A 23,364-nucleotide genomic window follows, 5' to 3' on the forward strand; every position below is an offset into this window, starting at 1 on the left:
GCTGTACACCCATTTATGAGGTTTCATTTCGTTTACAGCGGTACAAATAACAAAAAGGTAGGAGTATCATGTAGATAATAGAAATGTTTGATAATTTTGTTTCAGGTGATTACTGAGGTACACTTATACCTCAGTATAATATGGAATAAACAAGAAAAGTAGTGTTAAAAACACAAATGCACTGCAACCATGCCTATTTCCATGACATAACATTTCCCCCCACAGAAGTGTGGTGGGAGTATACGAGCGATACTTACCTGTAGAGACACTACATTTGCATATTCCCCTTATCGGCAGGTCCCATTCGCTAAGAGTTTAGCACTATAGTCTAGCACTACCTGCAATGTTTCCATACGAAATCGTTTTGAGCAAATAAATTTGTTGAGAGGTTTCAAATTTGGTATCGGTCGCCAAACGCCGGTCTCTTTCTTGGGATTAGGAAAAAGTTTGATGTAAACCCCTAAACCCCCTGGGCTGGGGACACAATCCGGACTGCTTCTTTTGTCCAAAGTGAGTTTATCTTCTGTTCCAATGCCTCTCGTTTTGATGGATTGAGAGGGATCGGGGTTTGGCAAACAAAATTGTCCAATGGAGGGGAACTTGTAAATTCGATGAGATAAACCTGACCGATTGTTTTGAGTACCCAACTGTCAGTTGTAGTCTGGAACCAGGACCGTACGAACTTTTGTAAGCGTCCTCCTACCGGTCCTACAATAGGGAGGGGGGGGGGGGGGAGGAGGCTTGAACGTCTGATCACTGGTCTGAGGTCTACGGTTGGCTTGGGTCGGTTGTGCGCGAGCACCCTGTCTGTCCGAACCGAAATGAAATCGGCCTCGGGGCGAGTTCCGAAAGGCCTTAAAGGGTCGACGAGCAGGAATCTGAAAATGTGGTTTTAATCGGTTGGATGGCATGAATATTCATAGCGCGAATTCCCGCCGTTTGTCACATGTGCAAACGCCCAATATTCAAATGAGATCATTGAGGCCAAGGGCGGATCCAGGGGGGCGGGGGCCAAAGGGGACCATGGCCCCCCCAAAAACGAAACCAATTTTTTTTTTTTTTTAATGTGACATTGCAATAAAGGCAGGCAATGAGTACACCACCATCTTTTCCTCAAAAAAAATGGTTAAAGTGGTCAGAAATTCCCCCAGATCGCACCACAGAGCATCTAGAATCCAAACAAATTTCGGGGCCCTCACAGGCCCTGAACCCCACGCCGTAATTTTTTAGACCCACTTTTTTTGGGGACCAAAAATTTGTTTGGCCCCCCCCAAAATTGTGTTCTGGATCCGCCCTTGATTGAGGCGTGCCCCTATATAACTAACGTCCGTAGCGACATTCAAGCGTTCAGGCCATCGCGTACGCCGCTGAGACATCGTATACACTGAGTTCATACTAGAGACCATTGTGAAGTTGCTAGTACAGAGATCCTTTTTCGGAATGTCATCGGAGGACGATAAAGAAACATTCAATCCAGAAAGACTCTTTGACAAATTCGAAGATTGCTTCAATCAGAAATTTGACAGCCTCGCCAACAACAAGAATAAGGATGATGACGTTGGATTAAAGGAAATCAAAAACAAGCTAGAGGCTAAAGAATTAACCAGACCCGGTAATTCAGCCCAGTTTGAGTTCTGCGGGCAGCTTAAAATAGCCCACGACAATATCAAGATTGCCTCCTCAAGTCGGGTGATATTCAGCAGGCGATCGACGCGATCCAAGAAGCAGAGGCTCTGGTAGCAGACAGAAAGAAGAAAATAAAAATAGCAGATAACAGCAAGGCTGGTTGGGCTACCGTCAAACAACTCGACAAAGGAGGTCCTAATCAATCATCAGAAGACAAGAAGAGAGTTCAAGTCGCAGAAGACGCAGCTTTGAAGGAACTGGAGGGCCGAAAGAGACAGAAATGAGACCAATCCTCCTTCCAATATGCTCCTAAGACTGGATCTACTGCAGATCGTTATCTTTTTTGAGGTAATTTCCCTCTCCTCTATAAAACAAAACTTTGTGTTTGTTCATATAGCGGCCAAACGCTGGCTTACTCCCATGCTTTAATAAAATATCTGAAACAGAATTATCTTTCCAAACAGTGTCATTATTATTATTCTGCTGTCCATTAGAATGAAACTGTTTTTCATGCGTATGAGCGCAGCGAAGTAGCATGAAAATGTGGTTTTAATCGGTTGGATGGCATGAATATTCATAGCGCGAATTCCCGCCGTTTGTCACATGTGCAACCGCGCCATATTCGAATGAGATCTTTGAGGCTTGTCCCTATATAACTAACGTCCGTAGCGACATTCAAGCGTTCAGGCCATCGCGTACGCCGCTGAGACATCGTATACACTGAGTTCATACTAGAGATCATTGTGAAGTTTCACAAAAATAGGGGCATGTTTACGGTGATGTCTCGCTGTTCGTTTCTTCTTTCCCCCCTTTTTACAGGCATGCCAAATGCTGACATCTGTTTTAGCTGCAAAATGCCGGGCCACTGGGCAAGAGAGTGTCCATTTACCTTCGACGGTATTACAGCAAGGGTCAAATCAAGAGCCAGAGCCGCTCCGTCTATCGGTTACACAAGATTCCATAACAGAAGCACCCCGTGGCAAGTGCCAGTCTCCCAGCGACCCGTCCTAATACTCGCAAGTTCCCTGCCCATCCCAGCCATCGCTGCCTCTTCCTCAGGGTACACCGCTGGAGGTCCAGGACCATCCAGTCTGTCCTAAAATGGCCAACTTAGAACACAAGTTTGGAGATGTTTTAAAGGTACTATGTAATTATGATTCATGTGGTTTGTAGAAGACCCAAAGTCTGACAAGATAACAGTTAAAAGGAGATTGACAAGCCATGCACATTTTTGGAAGGAAATTGGTTAATCTCATATGATTATGTCTGTTATTACTGATGGCTACGTAATACCATTTTCAGAAAGTCCTCCAATGTTCTATCGTAACAACAATTCAGCCATGAAAGAAGAATCTTTTGTGACAGAATCGATTCTAGAATTGGTCACAACTAACAGAATTTCTGAGAAACAAGAAGCCTCATACATTGTGAGTCCCTTATCAGTTGCCTATCAAACTTCAGGAAAGAGAAGGTTGATTCTTGATCTTAGCAGGTTGAACAAATTTGTGCAAAAGGCTCACTTTAAGTTAGATGACTGGAAAGTTGGCTTACAGTATTTTTTAGAGAATTCACTTTCATTCACTTTTGATTTAAAGTCCGGGTACCATCACATTGAAATTTCTGCAAATTCCCAAAAATATTTAGGATTCTCATGGAAGATTCATGGTTCTATCAGATACTTCGAATTTACTGTGCTACCTTTTGGCCTTTCCTCAGCCCCCCTACTGTTCACAAAAATACTAAAACCACTCGTGACCCACTGGAGAGCATCTGGTATACAGATTGCATTGTATCTAGACGATGGATTCATTGTGGTTCCTGCTAATTCAGCTGATAAAAACTCACATGGCAATAAAGCAATGCAAATTTTGAATCATGTCAGAATTGATTAATTGAGAGCTGGTTTCATTTACAACGCAGAAAAGAGCAATTGGAAATCGACTCACCGTACTGAATGGTTAGGAATGGTGTGGGACACTGAAGCTGGTACACTAAAAGTCCTTGATAGACGTATAAACAAAATCACTAAAACCATTTCGGAACTACACCAAACAGAGCTCTTATCCATAAGAAAACTACATTCCTTTGTTGGCCAAATTATTTCTCTTTCCCTGTGTGCGGGAACATATCTAGACTCATGACAAGCAATGTCAAGTAGAAATTGCACAGGCCTCAGATGAAGATAATTTGATTAAGCTAGATGACCAATGTATCGCTGAAATCCAGTTCTGGATACAAAACGCGTCTTCACTGAATGTACGTAATGTATTTGTAACCAGGAAAGTGAACAAAATTGTTTGCTGTGATGCGAGTGCTTTAGGATCAGGAGCAATCATATGTAATGAAACCCACACAGCTCATAAACTCTGGACAGAAATTGAATCAAGGAAAAGTTCAACCTGGAGAACTAGATACCATTCATTTTGCTATCTGTTCATTTTTACCCATCATCTCAGGTTCTGAACAAAAAATATGTACAGATAGTCAGAGTGCATCCCCAACGTAGAAGTTGGCAGCATGAAAAAAGATCTGCAAGAAATAGCTCTAAACATATTCAAGTTATGTGTACAAAATAACATCCGTTTAGAAGTAGATTGGATCCCAAGAACAGGAAATGAACAAGCAGACTTTGATAGTAGGTTCATTGATACAGATGATTGGATGATATCGAAGCACTTATTCGAGAAAATTAGCGAACTGTGGGGTCCATTTACTGTTGACTGTTTCGCCTGTTATTATAATAATCAGTTACCACGTTTCTTCTCCAGATTTTGGAATCCTAGAACCTCGGGAGTCGATGCACTTGCACAAGATTGGTCTAAAGATATTTGTTTGTTGGTTCCTCCTGTAGTTTTAATACCAGGCGTATTGAGACATGTTCACCTCTGTAAAGCTAAAGGAATAATTGTTTTTCCTTGGTGGTCGTCTTCGGTTTTCTGGCCTATCCTGTGGTCTAGTTATAAACCTTGGATAAAAGGGGCAATCACTATGGTAGGTCCCATAGCATTAGTACAAGGAAGGAATAAGAATTCATTGCTAGGGTCTAGAGATTTTAATGGATTGGTGTGTGCCATTTACATTGACTGCTCAGAGAGATAATAATATAACTAATTTAACAATGTGTGTATAATGTTTTGATATTGTCTAATGCATCAGATCATTTACTCGCAACACTTTTGGTCAGAGTTTCCCAGCGGTCTGCAAGGGATGAAGAAACAAATCTTTCAAGACGCTATATTAGCTAAGGCAGAGGGTACGATAAACGTTTATTTGTACAACTGTAGAACATTTTTTGCTTGGCTGAAAGAATTCAAATTTGAAATCAAAATCCCAGTTCAAGATAAAATCATTGCAGCCTTTTTAGTCGACTTGAAAGCTCATGCAACCTCGGGAAACATGGTAACTTCTACCGCAGCAGCCATTAAATGGCTACATTCCTTGGTAAACACAAAATCCAATCCGGTAGATTCACCTATAGAACAGCAAATCATTGTAAGTGAAAAAAGACAGCTTCACAAACCTCCTGTGCAAAAAGAACCAATGTCTTTCCAAATGGTTAACCACATTATCGATAAGTTTGGAAGAACTAATAACAACTTGATAGAATTCAGAACGGCTTGTTACATTGCACTGAAGTTCTCATTACTATTCAGGCATGATGAAATGGCACAACTGAAAGCTTGTCATATCTCCGAGTAACCAGAAGGAAAGGGTTTATCCATTTTCATTCCCCGCTCAAAAACGGATGTATTCAGAGACAGAAGCACAGCCTTTATAGCTGACTCTGGTGAAGACTATTCTCCAGTTTCTATTCTCAAGCAGTACATGGCCAGATGTGATATTCAAATAGGACAAAATGTATTTATATTCTCGGCACTCTCCTATCACCCCAGCATACGTGATTACAAACCACTAACTAATAAACCACTCAGCTATACCAGATGTAGAGAATTTTTTCTAGAGGCACTTAAAACAATTGGAGTAAGTGATCCTAAAGTATATGGCTTGCATAGTTTGAGATCAGGAGGCGCGACACACTTAGCAAATAAAGGATTTCCAGAAGAATTAATTATGCAACACGGACGATGGAAAACGACATCAGCAAAAAAACAGATATGTCCAAAGAGAGATATAAAGCAGAGGTTGGAGGTTTCCGCAAGTTTAAGTACAGATTAAATTGAATTCCCATTTTGAGATTATTAAGAAAGATTATTTAATAAGATTATTAACACCCGTCAAATATAAAAAGTAGTGATATGTATTAACAAATGAGGATTATGAATGTCTTAGGGAGAAGATCAAAAGGATTCTTCCCAACTAAACCCAACAATAGGCCCGTTCTCCCGGGGTAGAACGCCCGGCTTACCAGGCGCCCAGCGAAGTACCCGAGCTCATTAAAAGTCTCATTGTGTGCGTCCTTTGTGATGTTAATGTCCCGTTCTCCCGCGTGCACGGCCGCCAGCAACGGCAGAGGTATGTGAAATATGGCGAAGGTAAACACATGAAAAGAAACAAGTATTAAAGGAAATATAAGGGAAATGGGGCTGTAATATTTATCTTGATGAAACTCCATTGCCACCACGCAAAACCTTTCCACGGATTCGTTTTCTTTTTTATGAATTCAATTTTAATATGATTGTTGTTGTTTTCAGTTACAGGGAAGTGAAAGTAGGATGGTGTAATTCTTCGCAGCGGATGTACGTCAAAACAATATTTTAGATGGCCCAATAATAAAGGCTCAAAAGAATGCAAACAAATGTGAAGAATTATTAACTTCTTTGTTGGGTAGTCGATGATTTTACTGTTGGTGCTATTGGTTTATACCTGCTCGTGCGTTTCAAGATTCACACCAAAAAATGGTTTTGGTTACGAGACATCCAACAAAAAAATGCCCACCAACGATTCACGATTGTTACAATTGTATATAAATGTAGCCAGCCTCGCTGATCTGAAGGTAGATAACCAGTGGCCAGCTGTGCGTGACATAGTTTAGCAGTGCGTCTTTCCTGAGATCAACCACGTGGTTGGGGCATTAATTTAGTCCATGGGTTTGTTGGCATGGCGGGTCCAGCTGGGGTCGTAGATTCAGGAATATTTCCTTCAGTTTTCAATTAACTTTTGGGACTAGTAAATCTGATATTAATTATTTCTTGGATTTTTCCAGAACCAAAGCCATTAATTGTATGTAACGTTGATAATAAATTAGAAATAAGTGCTCAGAAATTGTCCTACTTTTTAGATTTACGATCTGTGTCCGCTTGTGTAGGGTAATACATATTAAAAACGTTAGGTCCTGTTGAGTTATGAATATCCTCAGGAGTTTTCCCAACAGACATCAGGGTCTACCTTTCTAAAACAGACTTCAATTTGTCTCAGCTGATCATACTGTCGGCACGTTTGTCAAGCACATGTTCGCATATCGCCACCCCTCTGCTGTATGCCAATCATAGATTATCAGTTTGGAAACTGCATCTGCTATAGCTATTTGCATAAAATTTAAATATGCATAAGGCACTTCAAAAACCCATATTTCAATGATAATTCCAATAGATGTCTCAAAATTTGTTTTGGAGAATTCGTTTGCCGAGAAAAAGTTATTGGACATGTTGGAAATTGTTTTAAACCTTTGTTCAAAGCTTGTTGGTAGAAGGAAATTGTATTCTTGAATTTTATATCTTCAACGCTGTGATTAGAAAGTCCACTGTTTTTGACAAGTCAAGAAGCCTCCACTTTTTACTTAAATTTCTTTGCAAAGTTAAGGGTCGGAGAGTCACCTCTGTGCTGAAGCCGCTTGTCGTGTTTAGGGTTCACGACTTAATACGTCCCCTGCAATCAAGGAATCACTCCCTTTATTCCCGTATATATCTCTTAAAACTACTCACGAAATGTATTTTTTTAAAGAAAGGAGAAGATCCTACATAGTCATTTAGAGAAGCCGCGAGGAGGTATTTATACTCAAAAAAAAAAAGGTTCCTTCAACCTATGGTGGTTCCCCAATGGAGAATATTCTTCGAGATTAATTTTTTTGTATTCCCTTTTATTTTGGTCCAATATCGATATTACATGTACTGTGAGCCAGTGTCTCATAAACTACCTACCTTTTTTTATAAGCAGCAACGTTCGGGGAGTAAATTGTAGCACATTTCCCTTCAATTAAAATACTATAAAACATGTATGTGTAACTCTACTTTCTGAGACATCTTTTCAATTTGTGGAACATTTAAAGAAGTTTTTTTTTCAGATACAGGGAAGGTAAAGTCGGACGGTGCAATTTCTTCACGGGGATGTACGTCGAAACAATATTTTAGATGGCCCAATAATAAAGGCTCAAAAGAATGCAAACAAATGTGAAGTATTATTAACTTCTTTGTTGGGTAGTTGATTATGTTACTGTTGGGGCTATTGGTTTATACCTGCTCATGCTTTTCAATATCCACACCGAAAAATGGTTTTGGTTATGAGACATCAACGAAAAATAAATGCCAACTAACATTCACGGTTGTTACAATTGTATATAAATGTAGCCAGCCTCGCTGATCTGACAGTAGATAACCAGTGGCCAGCTGTGCGTGACATAGTTTAGCAGTGCGTCTTTCCTGAGATCAACCACGTGGTGGCCCGGGGACATTATTTAGTCCATGGGTTGGTTGGCTGGATCGGCTGGGATTGTTTATTCAGGAATATTTCCTTCAGTCACTCCATCAGACGTCACTGTTGTAAAATGTTGCACATTTCCCTTCAAATACACAAAACTATCAAACATGTATATGTAACTCTAATTTCCGAGACGTCTTCTCGATTTGTTGAGCATTTTATCAAGTTAAATCACTATCCATCTTCAATTATACATCGCCTGCAAGAGATGAGAAAACAACAAACATTATTTTATCACAACATTTCCAAAGTCTCCTTGTAAATTTCAGTGTGGCCGATGTTTCTTCGGATATTATTTGAGCAGTTGCCATTATCCACCGTCGTCACCGCACAGGTCTATTGTACTACCGTGCTGTGGGCACCCAGCGTGACCATTTCATTGTGCTATTGTTAGGCAATTTCGGGCGTGATCCCGCGATCGGAACGGGGCCCGAGCGAATGCAGGCGCCCGGGGGGATTAGGAACAATAGGCTCGTTCCTCCCGTACTGGGCACGTACGTTGCTTGAATGACTTACATTCCAGGACGTTTGGAGTCTCATCACATTTTAAGTTTGAGAACACGAATCATGTCTCTCTGCACCAGTCGTAATTCTGTCTCGAAGTTAGAAAGGTGCTGAATCTCCATATTATCTTCTTCAAAAGATTTGGTGTGGGAACAGTTGGAATTTCCCTGAATGGATGGGTCCGAACCCGCAACACCTTGTACTTCATGCACTGTACTCTTGTTCCCTGATGACTCGGCATCAGATCCAGAGAAGGTTGACAATGGATTGATGCTGATGCATGGTGCAGCTGAAGCTGTATGACTTAATGCTTGTGGAGGGTCATCTTGCATACCATCACTGTGATTTAACAGATCTGGATGCAAACCCTGTGACGCTGGGGCGATATTGGGGGCGACTTCGGGGGCGAGTTGGTCACGCACTGGCCCCTGTCCCTGCGCTCCCGTGAGGACCGATAATGATGCCGAAATTGAGTGAAATGCTTGCAGAAATTCGGCTTGAGGAATCGTGTCACGGCGTCGATATTTTCTGCGCCGTGGCGATTTGCTTTCGGACGAATCCTCGTCGGACTCCGACGTAAAATAGTGGTGTCTATATCGGCGTGATTTCTTAGACTTTTTCTTCGAGTGGGCTTGAGATGTACCAAATTTAATCTCTGAAGATTTGTCCACCACTGGAATCCCTGAACATGGAATGTATGATGAAGTTGATGATGCCCCGTAAGTAGGTAGTGCAATAACTCTGGTCTGTTCCGGTCCAATGTTCGCACCTGGAACGCCGAGCCCCCCACGGTGCATGCCATGCGCCCAGCACCGGGGGAACGGCAACTTTTTTCCCTGCACGAACACTGGTCTGTTCCGGTCCAGTGCTTACACACGGAGCACCGAGGAAAACCAAGTCGACCGAGCCCGAGTACCCCACAGCGCACGCTGATCCAGTGCTGCCTAAAGAGGATTCAATGAACCAAACTTTTCTCACCAGATATTGAAAGACCAATGTTGGCTCCAATCAAATCAAAAAAAAAATATATTCCTAGACCCCCGGCATGGTGACTTTTGAGGAACAAAAAATAGGGTAAAAATTGCAATTTTGCAAGTTCTAAAAACATGCTTTAACGCCTGTTCTTAAAATAGCATAAGGGTGACATTTAAAACATTTATTTTTTTTCTCAAGTAAGGACAAGTATGATACTTTGCAATGATAAAGTTTATATAGTGATGTAATTGCATTTTGGCTGGGGCATTTTCTTTTTAAAATAAGCTATAAATGCCTAAAACACAAAATGAGCTCTGTTACCATGGAAATGGGCCATAGAAACAATTTTGAGGGTTTTTTGGTTACTTGCTCACCAAGTCCTTTGGTATGAAAATATAAAACAAAATTGCAGAGGACACTTATATGATATATTTACGTGGACCAACTCTTAAAACCTTTTTGCAACAGCTCTCATTGGTTTTGTACACGTTTTCTAATCGAGGTCGTCCTCGATTTGGTTCCTGTCCTCGATTCACCGATGATGTTGCACATGTGTGTCCTCGATTTACACCATAAACAAACGTACACACACGAACTGACAAGGCACAAACAGTATGCCCCTTTGACTTCGCCGGCGCGGCATAAAAATGTCATGCTGACTGACCGACCAAATTTGTTTCTAACCATGTGACCCGTACCAAAGTTTTTTTTGGTTTGGCATTAACAGACTGACCACGTTCACTTAGATATGACTTAAACCAAATTCATAAATACCTCAGACAGTTTAGCTATTCCTATTGGTCGAGAGCCCGTCACGTGGCCGGTCTTAAACGGATGATAACGACATGGCTAGCTGGTCTTAAACACTTTTCCAGTGTCACAATAAAATGTGGACTCCTACAAATCCAGTGCCTCTTACCGTTTCATTGGTTGAACGTTCACAATCCTCACGTAGGCATGCGCAACACTACAAGCGAGTCAGAATTTTATAGTTCTAAATTCAAAACGCAACGCCCCAAGTGCGTTCTGCGTGACATCGCGCAGAACATGTTACGCGCGCGTCAATCTCCATAAAAGGGTTGTTTACATCTTACTCGCCAGCTGAACACTCCATTATTTTGCTAGAGGGATGTTTCAAAAAGCATGAAGTGAACTTGTTGAACAAAATCGGGATTTTTTGAACGAATTATTTGATATTTTTTTACGGATAAGGTATTTATGAATGGGAATAAATATGTGCTCGGTCGGTATTTATCACTCTGTTTTATACCGCTTAGAGTCTGGGTGCTGATAATTACCCTCGCCTCCGGCTCGGGTAATTATCAGCACCCAGACTCTAAGCGGTATTAAACGAGTGATAAAAACCTCCGGAGCACACATTTATTCCCTTACTATTACAGAGCTTGACATAGTCAACCTTTCAAGTTTATCCAGGAGAGTTGTATGATTACCAGAGTCAAATGCTTCAATTAAATCTACAAAAACAGTGCCTGTCATTTTTTCACAATCCATATCTTAAAAACATATCTTTGTTAAATCATGTTAGGTGGTTCAGTTGAGTGTAAGAGTCTCCTAACCCTGACTGACAACAAGGAATCAGATTACTTTCATCAGAGTGTATCCATCTTTAGAGGTAATCGGCAATATGGAAGTTTATGTAGTTTAATATGATATACAATTGGGTATTTTGCTAGACCTTTCATTTGATATTCTAAGTCATATTCTGCTTTCCAAATTAAATCAGTATAGCGTGCAAGACGAGTGGTTTCAGAAGTTTTTGGTAGTTACTTTACAAATAGTGCTTGGTTTGCTCTTTTTGTCACGTTAGATCTGACCTTGCTATGGTCAAATGTAGAGCTCCACAAGAATGACCCTTGGTCCATTATTGTTCATTTATGCAAACAACATTTCCTTTTCCCCCGATAAAAAGACAATTTCATTTATTTGCTGAAGACTCAAATTTCCTTCCAGCCAATCAGAGTCAACTTTAGAAATTGTGAAGTTCTTTCGATTGGAAATGTGGATTAAGCTGTTGATTGGTCAATTTGGCATCATTGCTGCAATTTTTTGCTTTTGCTGCAATTTTCAGAAATAAATGGAGTTTGATGATTAGTATGTTATAGCAGATATTGTTCAACTGACTTGTTGCATCACATTTAGGGCTTGAAGCTGCTGGAAAAACCAAGAAAACCAATCATGTCTTGTAGTCTGGTTCCCTGACCCCACTTAACATGAAACAGAGCAATTTATAGACTTTGGAAAATTGTAAGGTCAGAGAATCAGTCTAGCAGGCTTGCACCCCTTCACAGGTGTGTAATCAATTGCAAAGAAAATGTAGAATACCTACATATGCAAATTTAGGAGCAGTTTCTTTTAAAAATGCCAGTTGACCAGCGTTAGAAATAAACAATATTTCTTGAAAACACCAGGAGCCACGATTTTAAAGGATGCTTTAGACAATCCAGTAAGGTATTTTGTGATAATTTGAAAATTGACTTTTTTGATATTTGCAAATATTGTATTTTTCATTTAAATTGTAAGGAAATTTCATTTTATTGTAAGGAATAGCTTACATGCAATAATTGTATCATGCTCTTGCCCATCATTCCTGAATAAAGTGGCCTGTTCTGGATTTAATTTCTACAATCTTTAAGAAAATTAAATCATCTTACCCTGATTTTTTCCAGAGATTCTGAAACTTTTATGAAGAATCTGAAATAAATTGAAATGAAAAGGTGTAAGGCAAGGTTTCAATAACAACTGTCTGCTGATAAAATACATTTGTACTTTCCTACTTTCCAACATGGCCTTTGTAACACTAATATCATTGCAATCTGTAGAGTCAGCAGAGTCAGCACAGTTGCAAAGACCCATTACAACTGTTATGATTTCTTGTGAAATAGTTCAAAAGCTTTAAAAATCGATCATCACACCGGGCAAACTACAGAGCATGTATACTCTGACGGATACCTTTGTCCGTAACTCCAACATATGTTTCAGCCACTTATTTAATTTGCACATATGTGAACTTAATGTATGAAATGCCAATAATGAGCAAATGTGGCTGCCTACGTTGCAGTTTGACCTGCTGAAGTATCGGTCAACATCACGCTCAAATTCCCCCCCCCCCCACAGAAGTGTGGGACGAGTCTACGAGTGATACTTACCCAAATAGCTACTACATATGCATATTTATTCAGCCGACAGACTCAAACGCTAAAAGATTTAATCAACCAACGAGCGCCCTCTCGGGGCCTACCCATTATGCTACGTCATGAATCCGCCATTATGCTTCCTCTTTTTTCCCCTCGCGCACTAAAGGTGAAAAACCATCGTAACGCGAGCCGAGAGTGGGGAGGAGGGCAGGAAGCTATTTGGGTAAGTATCACTCGTAGACTCGTCCCACACTTCTGTGGGGGGGGGGGGGGGGGGGGGAGTCTACTTCATTCACTTACCCAAATAGCTACTACATATGCATAGAGTGGCACCGACAACCGGTGGCTGGGTAGGCGAGACGCCCTGAAATCAAATGGTTAAACAATAGTATATATATATACTAATGATTTAGACCATTTAGATTGAATATACATGGAAATGTATTACCTGCTTAGTTAGTCTCCTGGTCAGGCCGGGAAGGACTACTGCGCAGGGTAGGGTTCGTAGACGAGGACTGGTGTTGTGTCAGTACCGTCTTCTCCGTGTTCCCTCCAGTCTGGAGTACGTCACGTAGGTAGCAGGATGTGAATGTCGTGGCAGACAAATCTCTGAGAAATCTCTGAAATAGGGACCCCCCTAAAAAATGCCCAGGACGCCGCTACGGCGCGTACGTCATGGGCTCGGACAAGGCCTTGGACAGAAGCATCCCTTTTGGATGGCCAGTCCGCATTAGCGAATTTGATAGCAGCTTCTACCCAACGCGCAATGGTGTCCCTTGAGGCGGGGCCATGTGGCTTTATGGTTGTAATAAAGAGCTGCATGCATTTATCCCTGACTAACTTAGTGCGTGCCAGATACCATTTTAGGGCGCGCACCGGGCACCATAATTTGTCTGAGGGGATAGAAGAGGTCGACTCTATTTTTGGGAGGAAAATATCAGGAGGGCTGAAACTTGCCGTCTGATTTTTCGTCAGGAAGGACGCCTTTGGGATCAGGCGAACCCCACCTTGTTCCCAGCGGATATGTCCCGAATCTGAAGTCAGCGCATGGATCTCGCTGCTACGCCTAGCGGTAGCCGCTGCGAGCAGGAAGGCCAACTTTATAGATACATGAATGAGGGGTGCTTGGCCCAAGGGCTCGTATGGAGCCTTGGCCAAAATGTTCAGGACCTTACCTAGATCCCAGGATGGGACCAGTTTCCGGATTGTAGGTCTCTCGTTGAACATTCCCCGGAGTAGGTTAGTGATTGCAACATTAGAGGAGATAGATGAGCCATCAGGGAAGCCTTTGTGAACTGCTGCTATGGCTGATCGATAATTTCGTATCGTTCCTACTGACAAATTGGCTCTGAACAATGACAGTAGGAATTCTGAACAATGGCTTAAAGAAGCACAGAGTGGATCAACAGCCTGTTCTGCGCACCACCTACTATAATGTCGTAGTCGACGGTCATAGATTCGTCGTGTTCGTCGTCGTGTCGGAACCGGGACTGAGGTTGAACGAGTAGGTCGTGACGATCTGGGAGGATTAGAGGGGAGCCCACTAGGAGCCTCACCAGTCGCGGAAACCAGGGCTGACGCGGCCAAAAGGGGGCGATCAGCAGGATCTTGCACCTGTCTCTCTCCAGTTTCCCGATGACCTTTGTAAGGATTGAGATCGGGGGGAAGGCATAAGCGAACATGTTTGTCCAGTCTATTGATAGTGCGTCCGAGGCCCATGCATGAGGATGATGGGCTCTGCCCCTGGAGAGAGAGTCCGCTGTGTCGTTTTCCGCACCAGGAATGTGAATGGCACGTAGATCGACTTTGTGTCTGATTAGCCACTGAAACATTTTCCAAGTCCAGTAGCACAGCTGGGGTGATCTTGTACCGCCCTGTTTGTTGATATATGCTACCACTGTCGTGTTGTCGGTCTTGATTAGAACAGACCGACCCACTACGTCTGCTTGAAAGTGGTGTAGGGCATTGACTACAGCCTGGAGTTCTAGAACATTGATATGTAGGGACCGAGTGTTGTTGTCCCAAGTGCCTGCAGCTTGTCGAGGGGGAAGGGAGGCTCCCCGGCCCTTGTTGGAGGCGTCGGTGGAGATTATGACGTGAGGACCCCCTCTGGGGAAGCTCCGTCCGCACCGAATGTTCTGTTCCATTAGCCACCACCGAAGGTGTGGCCGAATGACATCGTCGATCGAGACCAATAGAGAGATTGGATCCGTCTTTGGTCTGTAATGTGCCAGAAGATGCAATTGCAAAGGACGCATCCTCAGTCTGCACCATGGAACCAGGTCCACTAAGCTGGCCATGAACCCTAGAAGTTTCAGCCAAGCTCGGGCTCAAATTCTGAGCAGTCTGGCCTTCTGATTTTCCCACTATCAGCCAGTCGTCGAGATACATAAAAATCATTATGTTTTCTCGTCGGAGACGTGATGCAACTGCCCGCACAACCCTGGTGAACACTCTTGGCGAGGTTGAAAACCCGAAGGGAAGGGCAGTGAACTCGTAAGTGCGCCCCTGATACCGAAAACGAAGGAATCGGGAGTGCTCTTGGAAGATGGGGACGTGTAGGTACGCGTCTAATGACGCTCCCCACGCTGGTGTGGGTAATGACTGTAGAACTACATGGAGAGTCTCCATTCGGAAATGTTTGGGTTTGACAAACTTGTTGAGCGGTTTCAGATTGATTATCGGCTGCCATTCGCCAGACGTCTTCTTTGGTGTTAGAAAGAAGGAGGACAGGAAGCCTGTGAACTGCTCCATTGGTGGCACCAAGCGGACCGCTCTCTTCTCGATGAGGGATGAGATCTCTTGTTCGAGAGCTAATCGTTTGTCTGTGTTTGCCGGAACCGGTGTTTCGCGAACACATATTTCCACATATATTGGCGAAAAATTGCCAGGGTCAGTGGCCTCATCATCCCCAGAGCACTCATCTTGTGAGTGAGTGGAAGGGGAGTGAGTATCATCGACATCTATGTCAGGAGCATCTTGAACAGAAGTGCCCAAATTCATAGATGGGTGTAAGGAAATTCCCGCCTGTGATCTCGGGGGCGCCCAATCGCGGCCTGGAGTAGGTGGATTATCTGAGCAGACACTGATGGCAACCCCAGGATCTGGGGGCCCAGTGTGTTCCCCTTTCATCCCGCCCGATCGGATCCGGCTGAATTAAGCCCGGATCCGGCCGGATCGCGCCCGGATTCGACCCGGATCCGGCTGGATCACACCCGGATCCGGCAGGATTAGACCCGGATTTGGGTCCGGAAATGTGGCCGCCGGGAGTGACCTCTGAGTCACCGTTGGGGCCGATCTCCATTGTTGTTGTTTAGTGAGGGCTGCTAGCGAAACGTTGATGTCCTGGAAAGCTTTTAGAAAGATTTCCGTGGATACACCTTTGTTTTTCTTTTTCCGATGCGTCGACTTATGGGGGGAATCCCCTGAAGAAGACGGCGCTGCCTTGTGTTTCCTTTTCTTACTTGGGTGACTTGATCCACTGAATGAAAACTCCGATAATATCCTGGGAATTCCGGAGCATTGATCAAAGAATGATGTTGACTGCGAGTCCGTGACCCGAATTGGGGGAGGAGGCAAGTCAGTCACCGCGAGTCCTGCCCATTCCGCACGGGTGGAAGCAGGAAGCTCGGAGCGCGATGAACGCGCAGACGGGGCCGGTGAGGATTGAATCTGTTTACCGCTCCGTGACTGGTCGTCCCCGAGGGTTGCTGGAGCCAGCAGACCGGGGGGACGAGGCAAAGAAATTCCCGTGAAGCCACGGGAAATCGACGCCGGGTTGCTAGGTGATGCTGATGGTCCGGAGACCGGCGGCGTGATCAAGCGACTATTGGTCCCTTTTTGGGTCTTACCCTTGGGACCGCCGGTGGCCTTTGATGCGGCCTTTTTAACCGTGGGACCCTTACGGCTGGTCGCCTGGGGGGCCATGGTTACACGGGGAGTTTTATCCCCGGTATCCTCACGGTGTTCCATACCATAGGACGTATGTTTGATGCCGGTCAAAACGCGTAACACGGGATGACCGTTACAGACTACGGCGATGTCCCTGCGTGGGGACTCACTGCTATCTCGTCTTTTCGTACTATTGTACTACTGAGATAAATGCAGTTGAGAACGGCCGAGGGAAAGGGAACGACCGCTGGTCGTTGTACCCCACGGAATTTCTCTTTACACGCCAGGCGAGGCGGTCGAGGGAAGGGAACGGCCAGCGGCCGATATACCCACGAATATCTCGCCGCTATCTCGTTTGCCGCCGCACTACCGAGATAGCTTAGGACGGTCGATGGGCAGGGAACGACCTCTGTCAATATACCCAACGAAACGTCCTCTTCTAGCTTACTAGCTCCCCGAGCTAGCTGAAACAGTCAGGGGGGAAGGGAACGACCTCTGTCGATATACCCCCACTGTACTCATCTCGCTAGGCCCTAGCTCACCGCGAGCTTAGGGGAAACGAACGGAGAACAGGGAACGGCCGAAACCACTGTATTCTTCGAAACGTTTCGCTAGTCCCCTGAACGGCCGAAAGTCTGACTTCTGGAACAGGGGCCCCACGTGTGGGGCGACTAGCAGACCTTGTGGAGAATAACCGCACTTCTCTCCGGGGATATACGACGCACTGTCTCCCCTAAAGGTCTTTACGGATTTGTCCGTCTATGGAGTCATAAACTAAATGCACTGCTTTTTTTTTTTTTTTTTTTTAACAAAGAAATATTATTATTAAATAACTGTACAACAGAAATAATAATAATAACTCATGAAAGCCGACTTGGCTAAAAGGGGATTGCACTCGATCCCAAAGGGAGAACCCACGATGCCTACCCGGCACTGGGCTAGTCCCGCGGTGCCGACCTGGCCCGCCGCACGCAGTGTCAGACAAAGGCTGAAAAGCCTGCTACGCCACGTGAAAGAAAAACGAAAGCAAAATGACTCCAAAATCACTCCAAATGAGAACTACTTAACTCAAACCAAACTCTACAGTATTCTACACAACTCACCTGGTTGATAAATTCTATAAAACAGAAACTCTTAAAGCGAAAATCGTACAAAAACTCGTCACAAGGAGAGAGCAAAAAATTTTTGCTTCTGCACGATGCCGTCGCTAGAAAAAAAGAGGAAGCATAATGGCGGATTCATGACGTAGCATAATGGGTAGGCCCCAAGAGGGAGCTCGTTGGTTGATTAAATCTTTTAGCGTTTGAGCCTGTCGGCTGAATAAATATGCATATGTAGTAGCTATTTGGGTAAGTGAATGAAGTAGACACCATGATTAATTTTTCTTTCCATGCAGACTAGGAATTTTAGGCCCTCAAAGTCATTATTGCAAAACTTTGCTTAAAAAAATAAGAGTATTTGCTGCCAAAATTTGTCTGTCCGGTCGTGTATTACAAAAGTAGAAGGGTCACAAATTTGAAGCAGGTGACAGATTAGGGCAAGAAAAATATCGTTTAAGACGGAAACCGTTTGAATGAGAAAACTAATGTTCCATTTCATACATTTTTATGTAAGTGCACCGTTATTGTACATGTGGCCTATGGTACATCATGCATTCAACCCCTGATTAGACACATAATCATGGCTATATCCACAGCTGCTCTCTGGACTTGACAAGTTCAAAATCCCCGTTGGAGACTTTCCACATACAGTCCCGAAATTTAACGAGCACAATATGTTCAGTACTTACAGAAGACTTTATTCAAGAATTCCCCTTTGGTATATGATTTGTCATTCCAAAGAACATTGAACAAAGATTTTCGAAAGTTCAGAGATATGAACAGAGCGTGGCTATATCATTTAGGTTTGGGCAGTTCCACACTTTCTGGAACTGGTTCCGGTTCTCTAAAAAGAACCAGTTCCGAGTCGGAACTAAGCTCTTGAATTACATCTTAAGAAATAATGGTGTCACCTTGTGAGGTCCGCGCTCCGTACATTTCGACGTGCAATACATGTTATTCCACTATGTATTTGGTTCTAAATGTGTGTCTTTTCCTGTGAAACTAATGCAGCCTTTGTTTTCGTTAAGATTGTTTTCTTCTTTTTGGCTGTTTCAGCTGGTTCATTAAGGGGCCGTTCACAATTATCAACATTTTCACAAGTGTACAAAGAGTACGCTTTTTCAAGACCCCCCCCCTTCCCCCTAAAAGTGTACGAAAAAAATGTTGATTTTTTTTCACACAAGTCTATATATAAACACTTGCATGTGATTTAAAGGGTTTTTGTAACTTTTGATAACGCTAATAACGCTTGATACTTCGTCGAACAGCTTTTCACGGTCTGCATTCCGCCACAATCTCTGGCCCTCACACACGACATCTGCTTGTTTGCGTTGATCATTCACAAAATCATTTACAAACTCCATGTATTTGTTGGTCGGATTCTTGTGGACAATACATCCTTGTCGAATGAGGAATTTCAACAATTGATCCAAGTCAACAGCACAGCTAGAATATTTATTGTCCGCCATTGCTAGTGCCGGTGTTGTTCAACAGGTGTAGCGTGAATATCCGACCCCATGAAATGTGGACTCATTGGTAGTAGTGCGCACGCGTGAGTACGATACTATGCTATTTTTAGGATCGTTTGGGGAGAGTGTCCTGTCACATGCGAGGGATTAACCCATAAAAGGGGTCCGATTTTCATAGGAGTCGGATTTTCATGTGACACCAGCCGTTAAAAATACGCAGTGGATACGTATACGGACTATACATGCGATTTTGGCATTCTGGATCCCGGACTAATACAGTACACTTCATGTACGTGTGTAGGACAATGCCGCGCATGCAGGGCCTGGCGCGGGGCGCGACCGGGATGGCAGGTGCTCGATCAGCATCGGTTGCGGCTGTCGGCTGTGGCGACGGGCGAAAAAACAGATCGACATTTTAAAAAAAAAAAACGTACGGCGGCCATTAACCCCCTCCCCCCCAGCGTACGGTTTGTACGCTCGTGAAAATGTTGATAATTGTGAACAGCCCCTAAGATTTTTATTTTTCAGTCATTTTGGCCCATTGCAATTGTACACGTTTTTTTGTTCCCGGCACTTTGGGAACTAAAATTAATTCGATTGCCTTTCTACCTGGCACACATTTTGACCACCACCCAGAGATGGGCCAAACATTGACATAATCATGACTTCATCGGGTGTCAAGTGACGTCACAATATAGGTGCGTATTTTGAGGGCTCATATCTATAGAACTACAGGTCTGATTGGGTTGAAAGTTGGTATGTACCTAGACCGGGATTTGTTACAGATAAAAATTCAAGTGATGTTACGGTGATGTCATCACATTACATGTGACGTCATATTGAAAGTGCATATTTTGAAGGCCAATATCTACATAACTACAGGTCTAATTGCGTTGTAACTTGGTATGTACCTTAACCGGGATGTGTTATAGATGAAAATTTAAGTGACGTCATGATGACATCATCATGTGACATGTGAGGTCACATTAAAAGTGCAAATTTGAAGGCCAAAGGGGTTAAGACTTTGGATGTACGTAGATCGGGATGTGTTATAGATGAAACTTTAAGTGACGTCACATTAAAAATCACAGTCACATTAAAAATACATATTTTGAAGGCCTATATCTACAGGACAACATGTCTGATTGGGTTGAAAGTTGGTATGTACCTAGATCGGGATGTGTTTAATATAAATGAAAATTGAAATGAGCTCATGATGACGTTATTTAGTGATATGGGACAGCATATTAAATGTGTATATTTTGAAGGCCAATATCTACAGAACAGTATTGGTCCTGATTACTCTACCGTCATATCAGTCTTACATGACATATAAACATACAATAACAAAATTACGGAAACAGCAGTATGCTTGTACACAAACATAATTGAGTAAAACACGACCACTCTTTGGATCTGTTACGATTTATCTTTCTTTCTTTCTTTCATTCTTTCTTTCTTTCTTTCTTTCTTTTTTCCGGACAATACTTCTCCGCGGGTTATCTCCTAAAACCCGCGTTTATATGGTATAAACTTGTAACTTTCAAAATATATCGACCCTCATCCGAAGTGATGCATTTACTCTGACGTCATGATTACGTCATCAGGTGTCAAATTACAAGTGATTTTAGGTGAAAAAGTGACCAATTACTTTCACCTATAACTCTTGAACAAAAAAACCAATGATGTTTGTATTCTGGAATCAGATAGACCATTAATTGCTTAACACTTTTTATTGTGTACCTGAACTCACTTGACCTTTACTTCCGGGTCTACCGGAAGGTCAAAATTAGATGAATTCAAAATGAAGACGTTAGCCTGAAATAAAAATAAAGCAAAATTTCTTCCGAACAGTTTACGGTACAATCACAAAACCTTGTGTGAACTTGTACCATGTTATGAAGATGTTATACATTTTGTTACGTCAGCATGACGTCATCGGGTATCAAATTACAAGTGATCTAAGGGCAAATTTTGACAAAATAGTTTACGCTACAGGGGCGGATCCAGGATTTTCCAAAAGGGTGGGGGGCGTGAAATTTTGCAAACTTATGCGGGAAGATTTGTTGTGGTGACACATTAACCCTAAAGGGGCTGGGGGGGGGGCGCGGAATCCGCCCTCCCCCTCGACTTTTTCCGCGATAGCCTTTAAAAAAAAATTTTGCGACCCGAGCTGTTATGACTTTTTAGCCTCGAGCCTTGTGCATGTAGTTTTCAATGCCGGCGGCCATCTTCAAAAATAAGATGGCAACAATACTGTATCTGGACAAGCAAACCATTTGACACTATCCCAAATGGTACAGTTGCATTCCTTTACCCTGAAAATGTATGTTTAGACACCAAAACTTTAATCCTAAGTGGCTTAGAAGATGAGACATGGGTAAAAATAGGTTTCCAATGGCAGCCATCTTTAAATCCAAGATGGCCGCCATAATGTCATTTGATAAGTTGGTTTCTATCAAAAACTGAAAGCTAAGGAGCATGTATAGAAAATTTGGCGCTTTTGTCCGGAATTTCCACATCCATTCACTAAGCTGCCTGACTAAAAGGGTGCCCCCTAGCGGCACATAAAATAGTGTTTGTTTTCTTTAATTTGAAGACCATTGGTTCTAATTTTACCAAATCGCCCCTTGATATTCTTTGATTAACCACAGATGACGTGGCAAGGTTTCAAATTCATGACGTCATCAGACCGGAAGATGAAAACGATCATATTCTATCATTTGATCCATGTCGTATATCTTTGTAGCCCAAATAACGATATCCATAACAATGTTGACCTTTTGCTTCCAAATACTAGGGACGTCATGAAACCGGAAGTTAGATGGTATAAATGCATACAATTATATTTTCCATATACGTTATTTTACTTCACAATAAACATTTAACCACTCCGACCTAAATCAGTATTCACTTCCCAATTTTTTTAAAATGACGTCATCAAGCCAGAAATAACTTGTATGTGTACATAACATGTTTATGGAAATTTATCACACCGTTAAAGATGCATTTTTAAACAAAATAATTTATTGTGATGGAAAGGATTTAATTTTGTGATGCTTTGTTCTTACATCAACATATTCATAACTTAACTTGGCAGTGTTTCATGAAAAAAATTGCCTGCCCAACCACTCTGCATTTGTAACAACAAACGCGAACCTCTAGTTAAATCTAGGTGGTTTTTTTCTTTTTCAGTCATTTTGCCCATTGCATTTGTACACGTTTTTTTTTTTGTCCAGGGCACTTTGGCCACTAAAATCAATCCGATTGCCTTTATACTCAGCACAGTCTTAGACCAGCACCTTGGTATGTACCTAAACCGGGATGTGTTGTAGATGAAAATTTATGTGATATCATGATGACGTCTTCACATGACATGTGACGTCATATTAAGAACTGTATATTGGCTCCCACACCCACGCACGCACACCCATACTTGTTTCACATGACTAGTGTGGACTTTCCATTGCTTTCGTGTAGTTAAGAAAAACCAGTGAAAAAACTCATTTTTCTCAAACTGTGAAAACTCTTTCAACCCAATTTTTTTTCTATGATTCCCTTTAGTGTTTCTCTTCATTCTGCTACAGATAAACCTAACCCAAAAATGCCTCTAAACCTGTTTTCCAGAAATGGGGAAACACTGTGTGGACGTGGGGTAAGTCCACACAACGTCGGTGCTACCTACATTATGTGGACGTCTTTTGTTCGGAAGTCCACACTGCGTATGTAAGACAAACTCACCCACACACACAGTCGTGTTTTGCTATGCTTCCGAGGATTGGCTTTGTGTTTTCCTTTGTTCCCTTATCTAAACCTTTCCCATAGACTAAGTGCACAAACCGGCATTTGAGGACAATAGGCACCGTCGTCCGAGGATGAAAGGCCCCTTTGTGCTCCTTTTGTTGTCTGTCCTCGAGCGTAATACAATACAAGAGCACACACACACACCCACACACACGGACGGACAAGGCAGAAACAGTATTAAAAAAA

General features: G+C 42.7%; 1 protein-coding gene across 1 annotated transcript in view; it reads right to left on the minus strand.

Moving 5' to 3' along the window:
* The window catches only part of LOC119743378 (sorting nexin-6-like), a gene marked incomplete at its 3' end in the record, with an annotated part of 177,042 nt that overhangs the window by 22,078 nt on the left and 131,600 nt on the right, over nucleotides 1-23,364 (minus strand). Inside the window, 1 exon segment of the mRNA XM_038219769.1 lies at nucleotides 12,432-12,471. Coding sequence (XP_038075697.1) covers nucleotides 12,432-12,471 — 40 coding nt within the window.

The sequence above is a fragment of the Patiria miniata genome, unplaced genomic scaffold, assembly GCF_015706575.1.
Source record: "Patiria miniata isolate m_02_andy unplaced genomic scaffold, ASM1570657v1 HiC_scaffold_11, whole genome shotgun sequence".
Taxonomy (NCBI): domain Eukaryota; kingdom Metazoa; phylum Echinodermata; class Asteroidea; order Valvatida; family Asterinidae; genus Patiria; species Patiria miniata.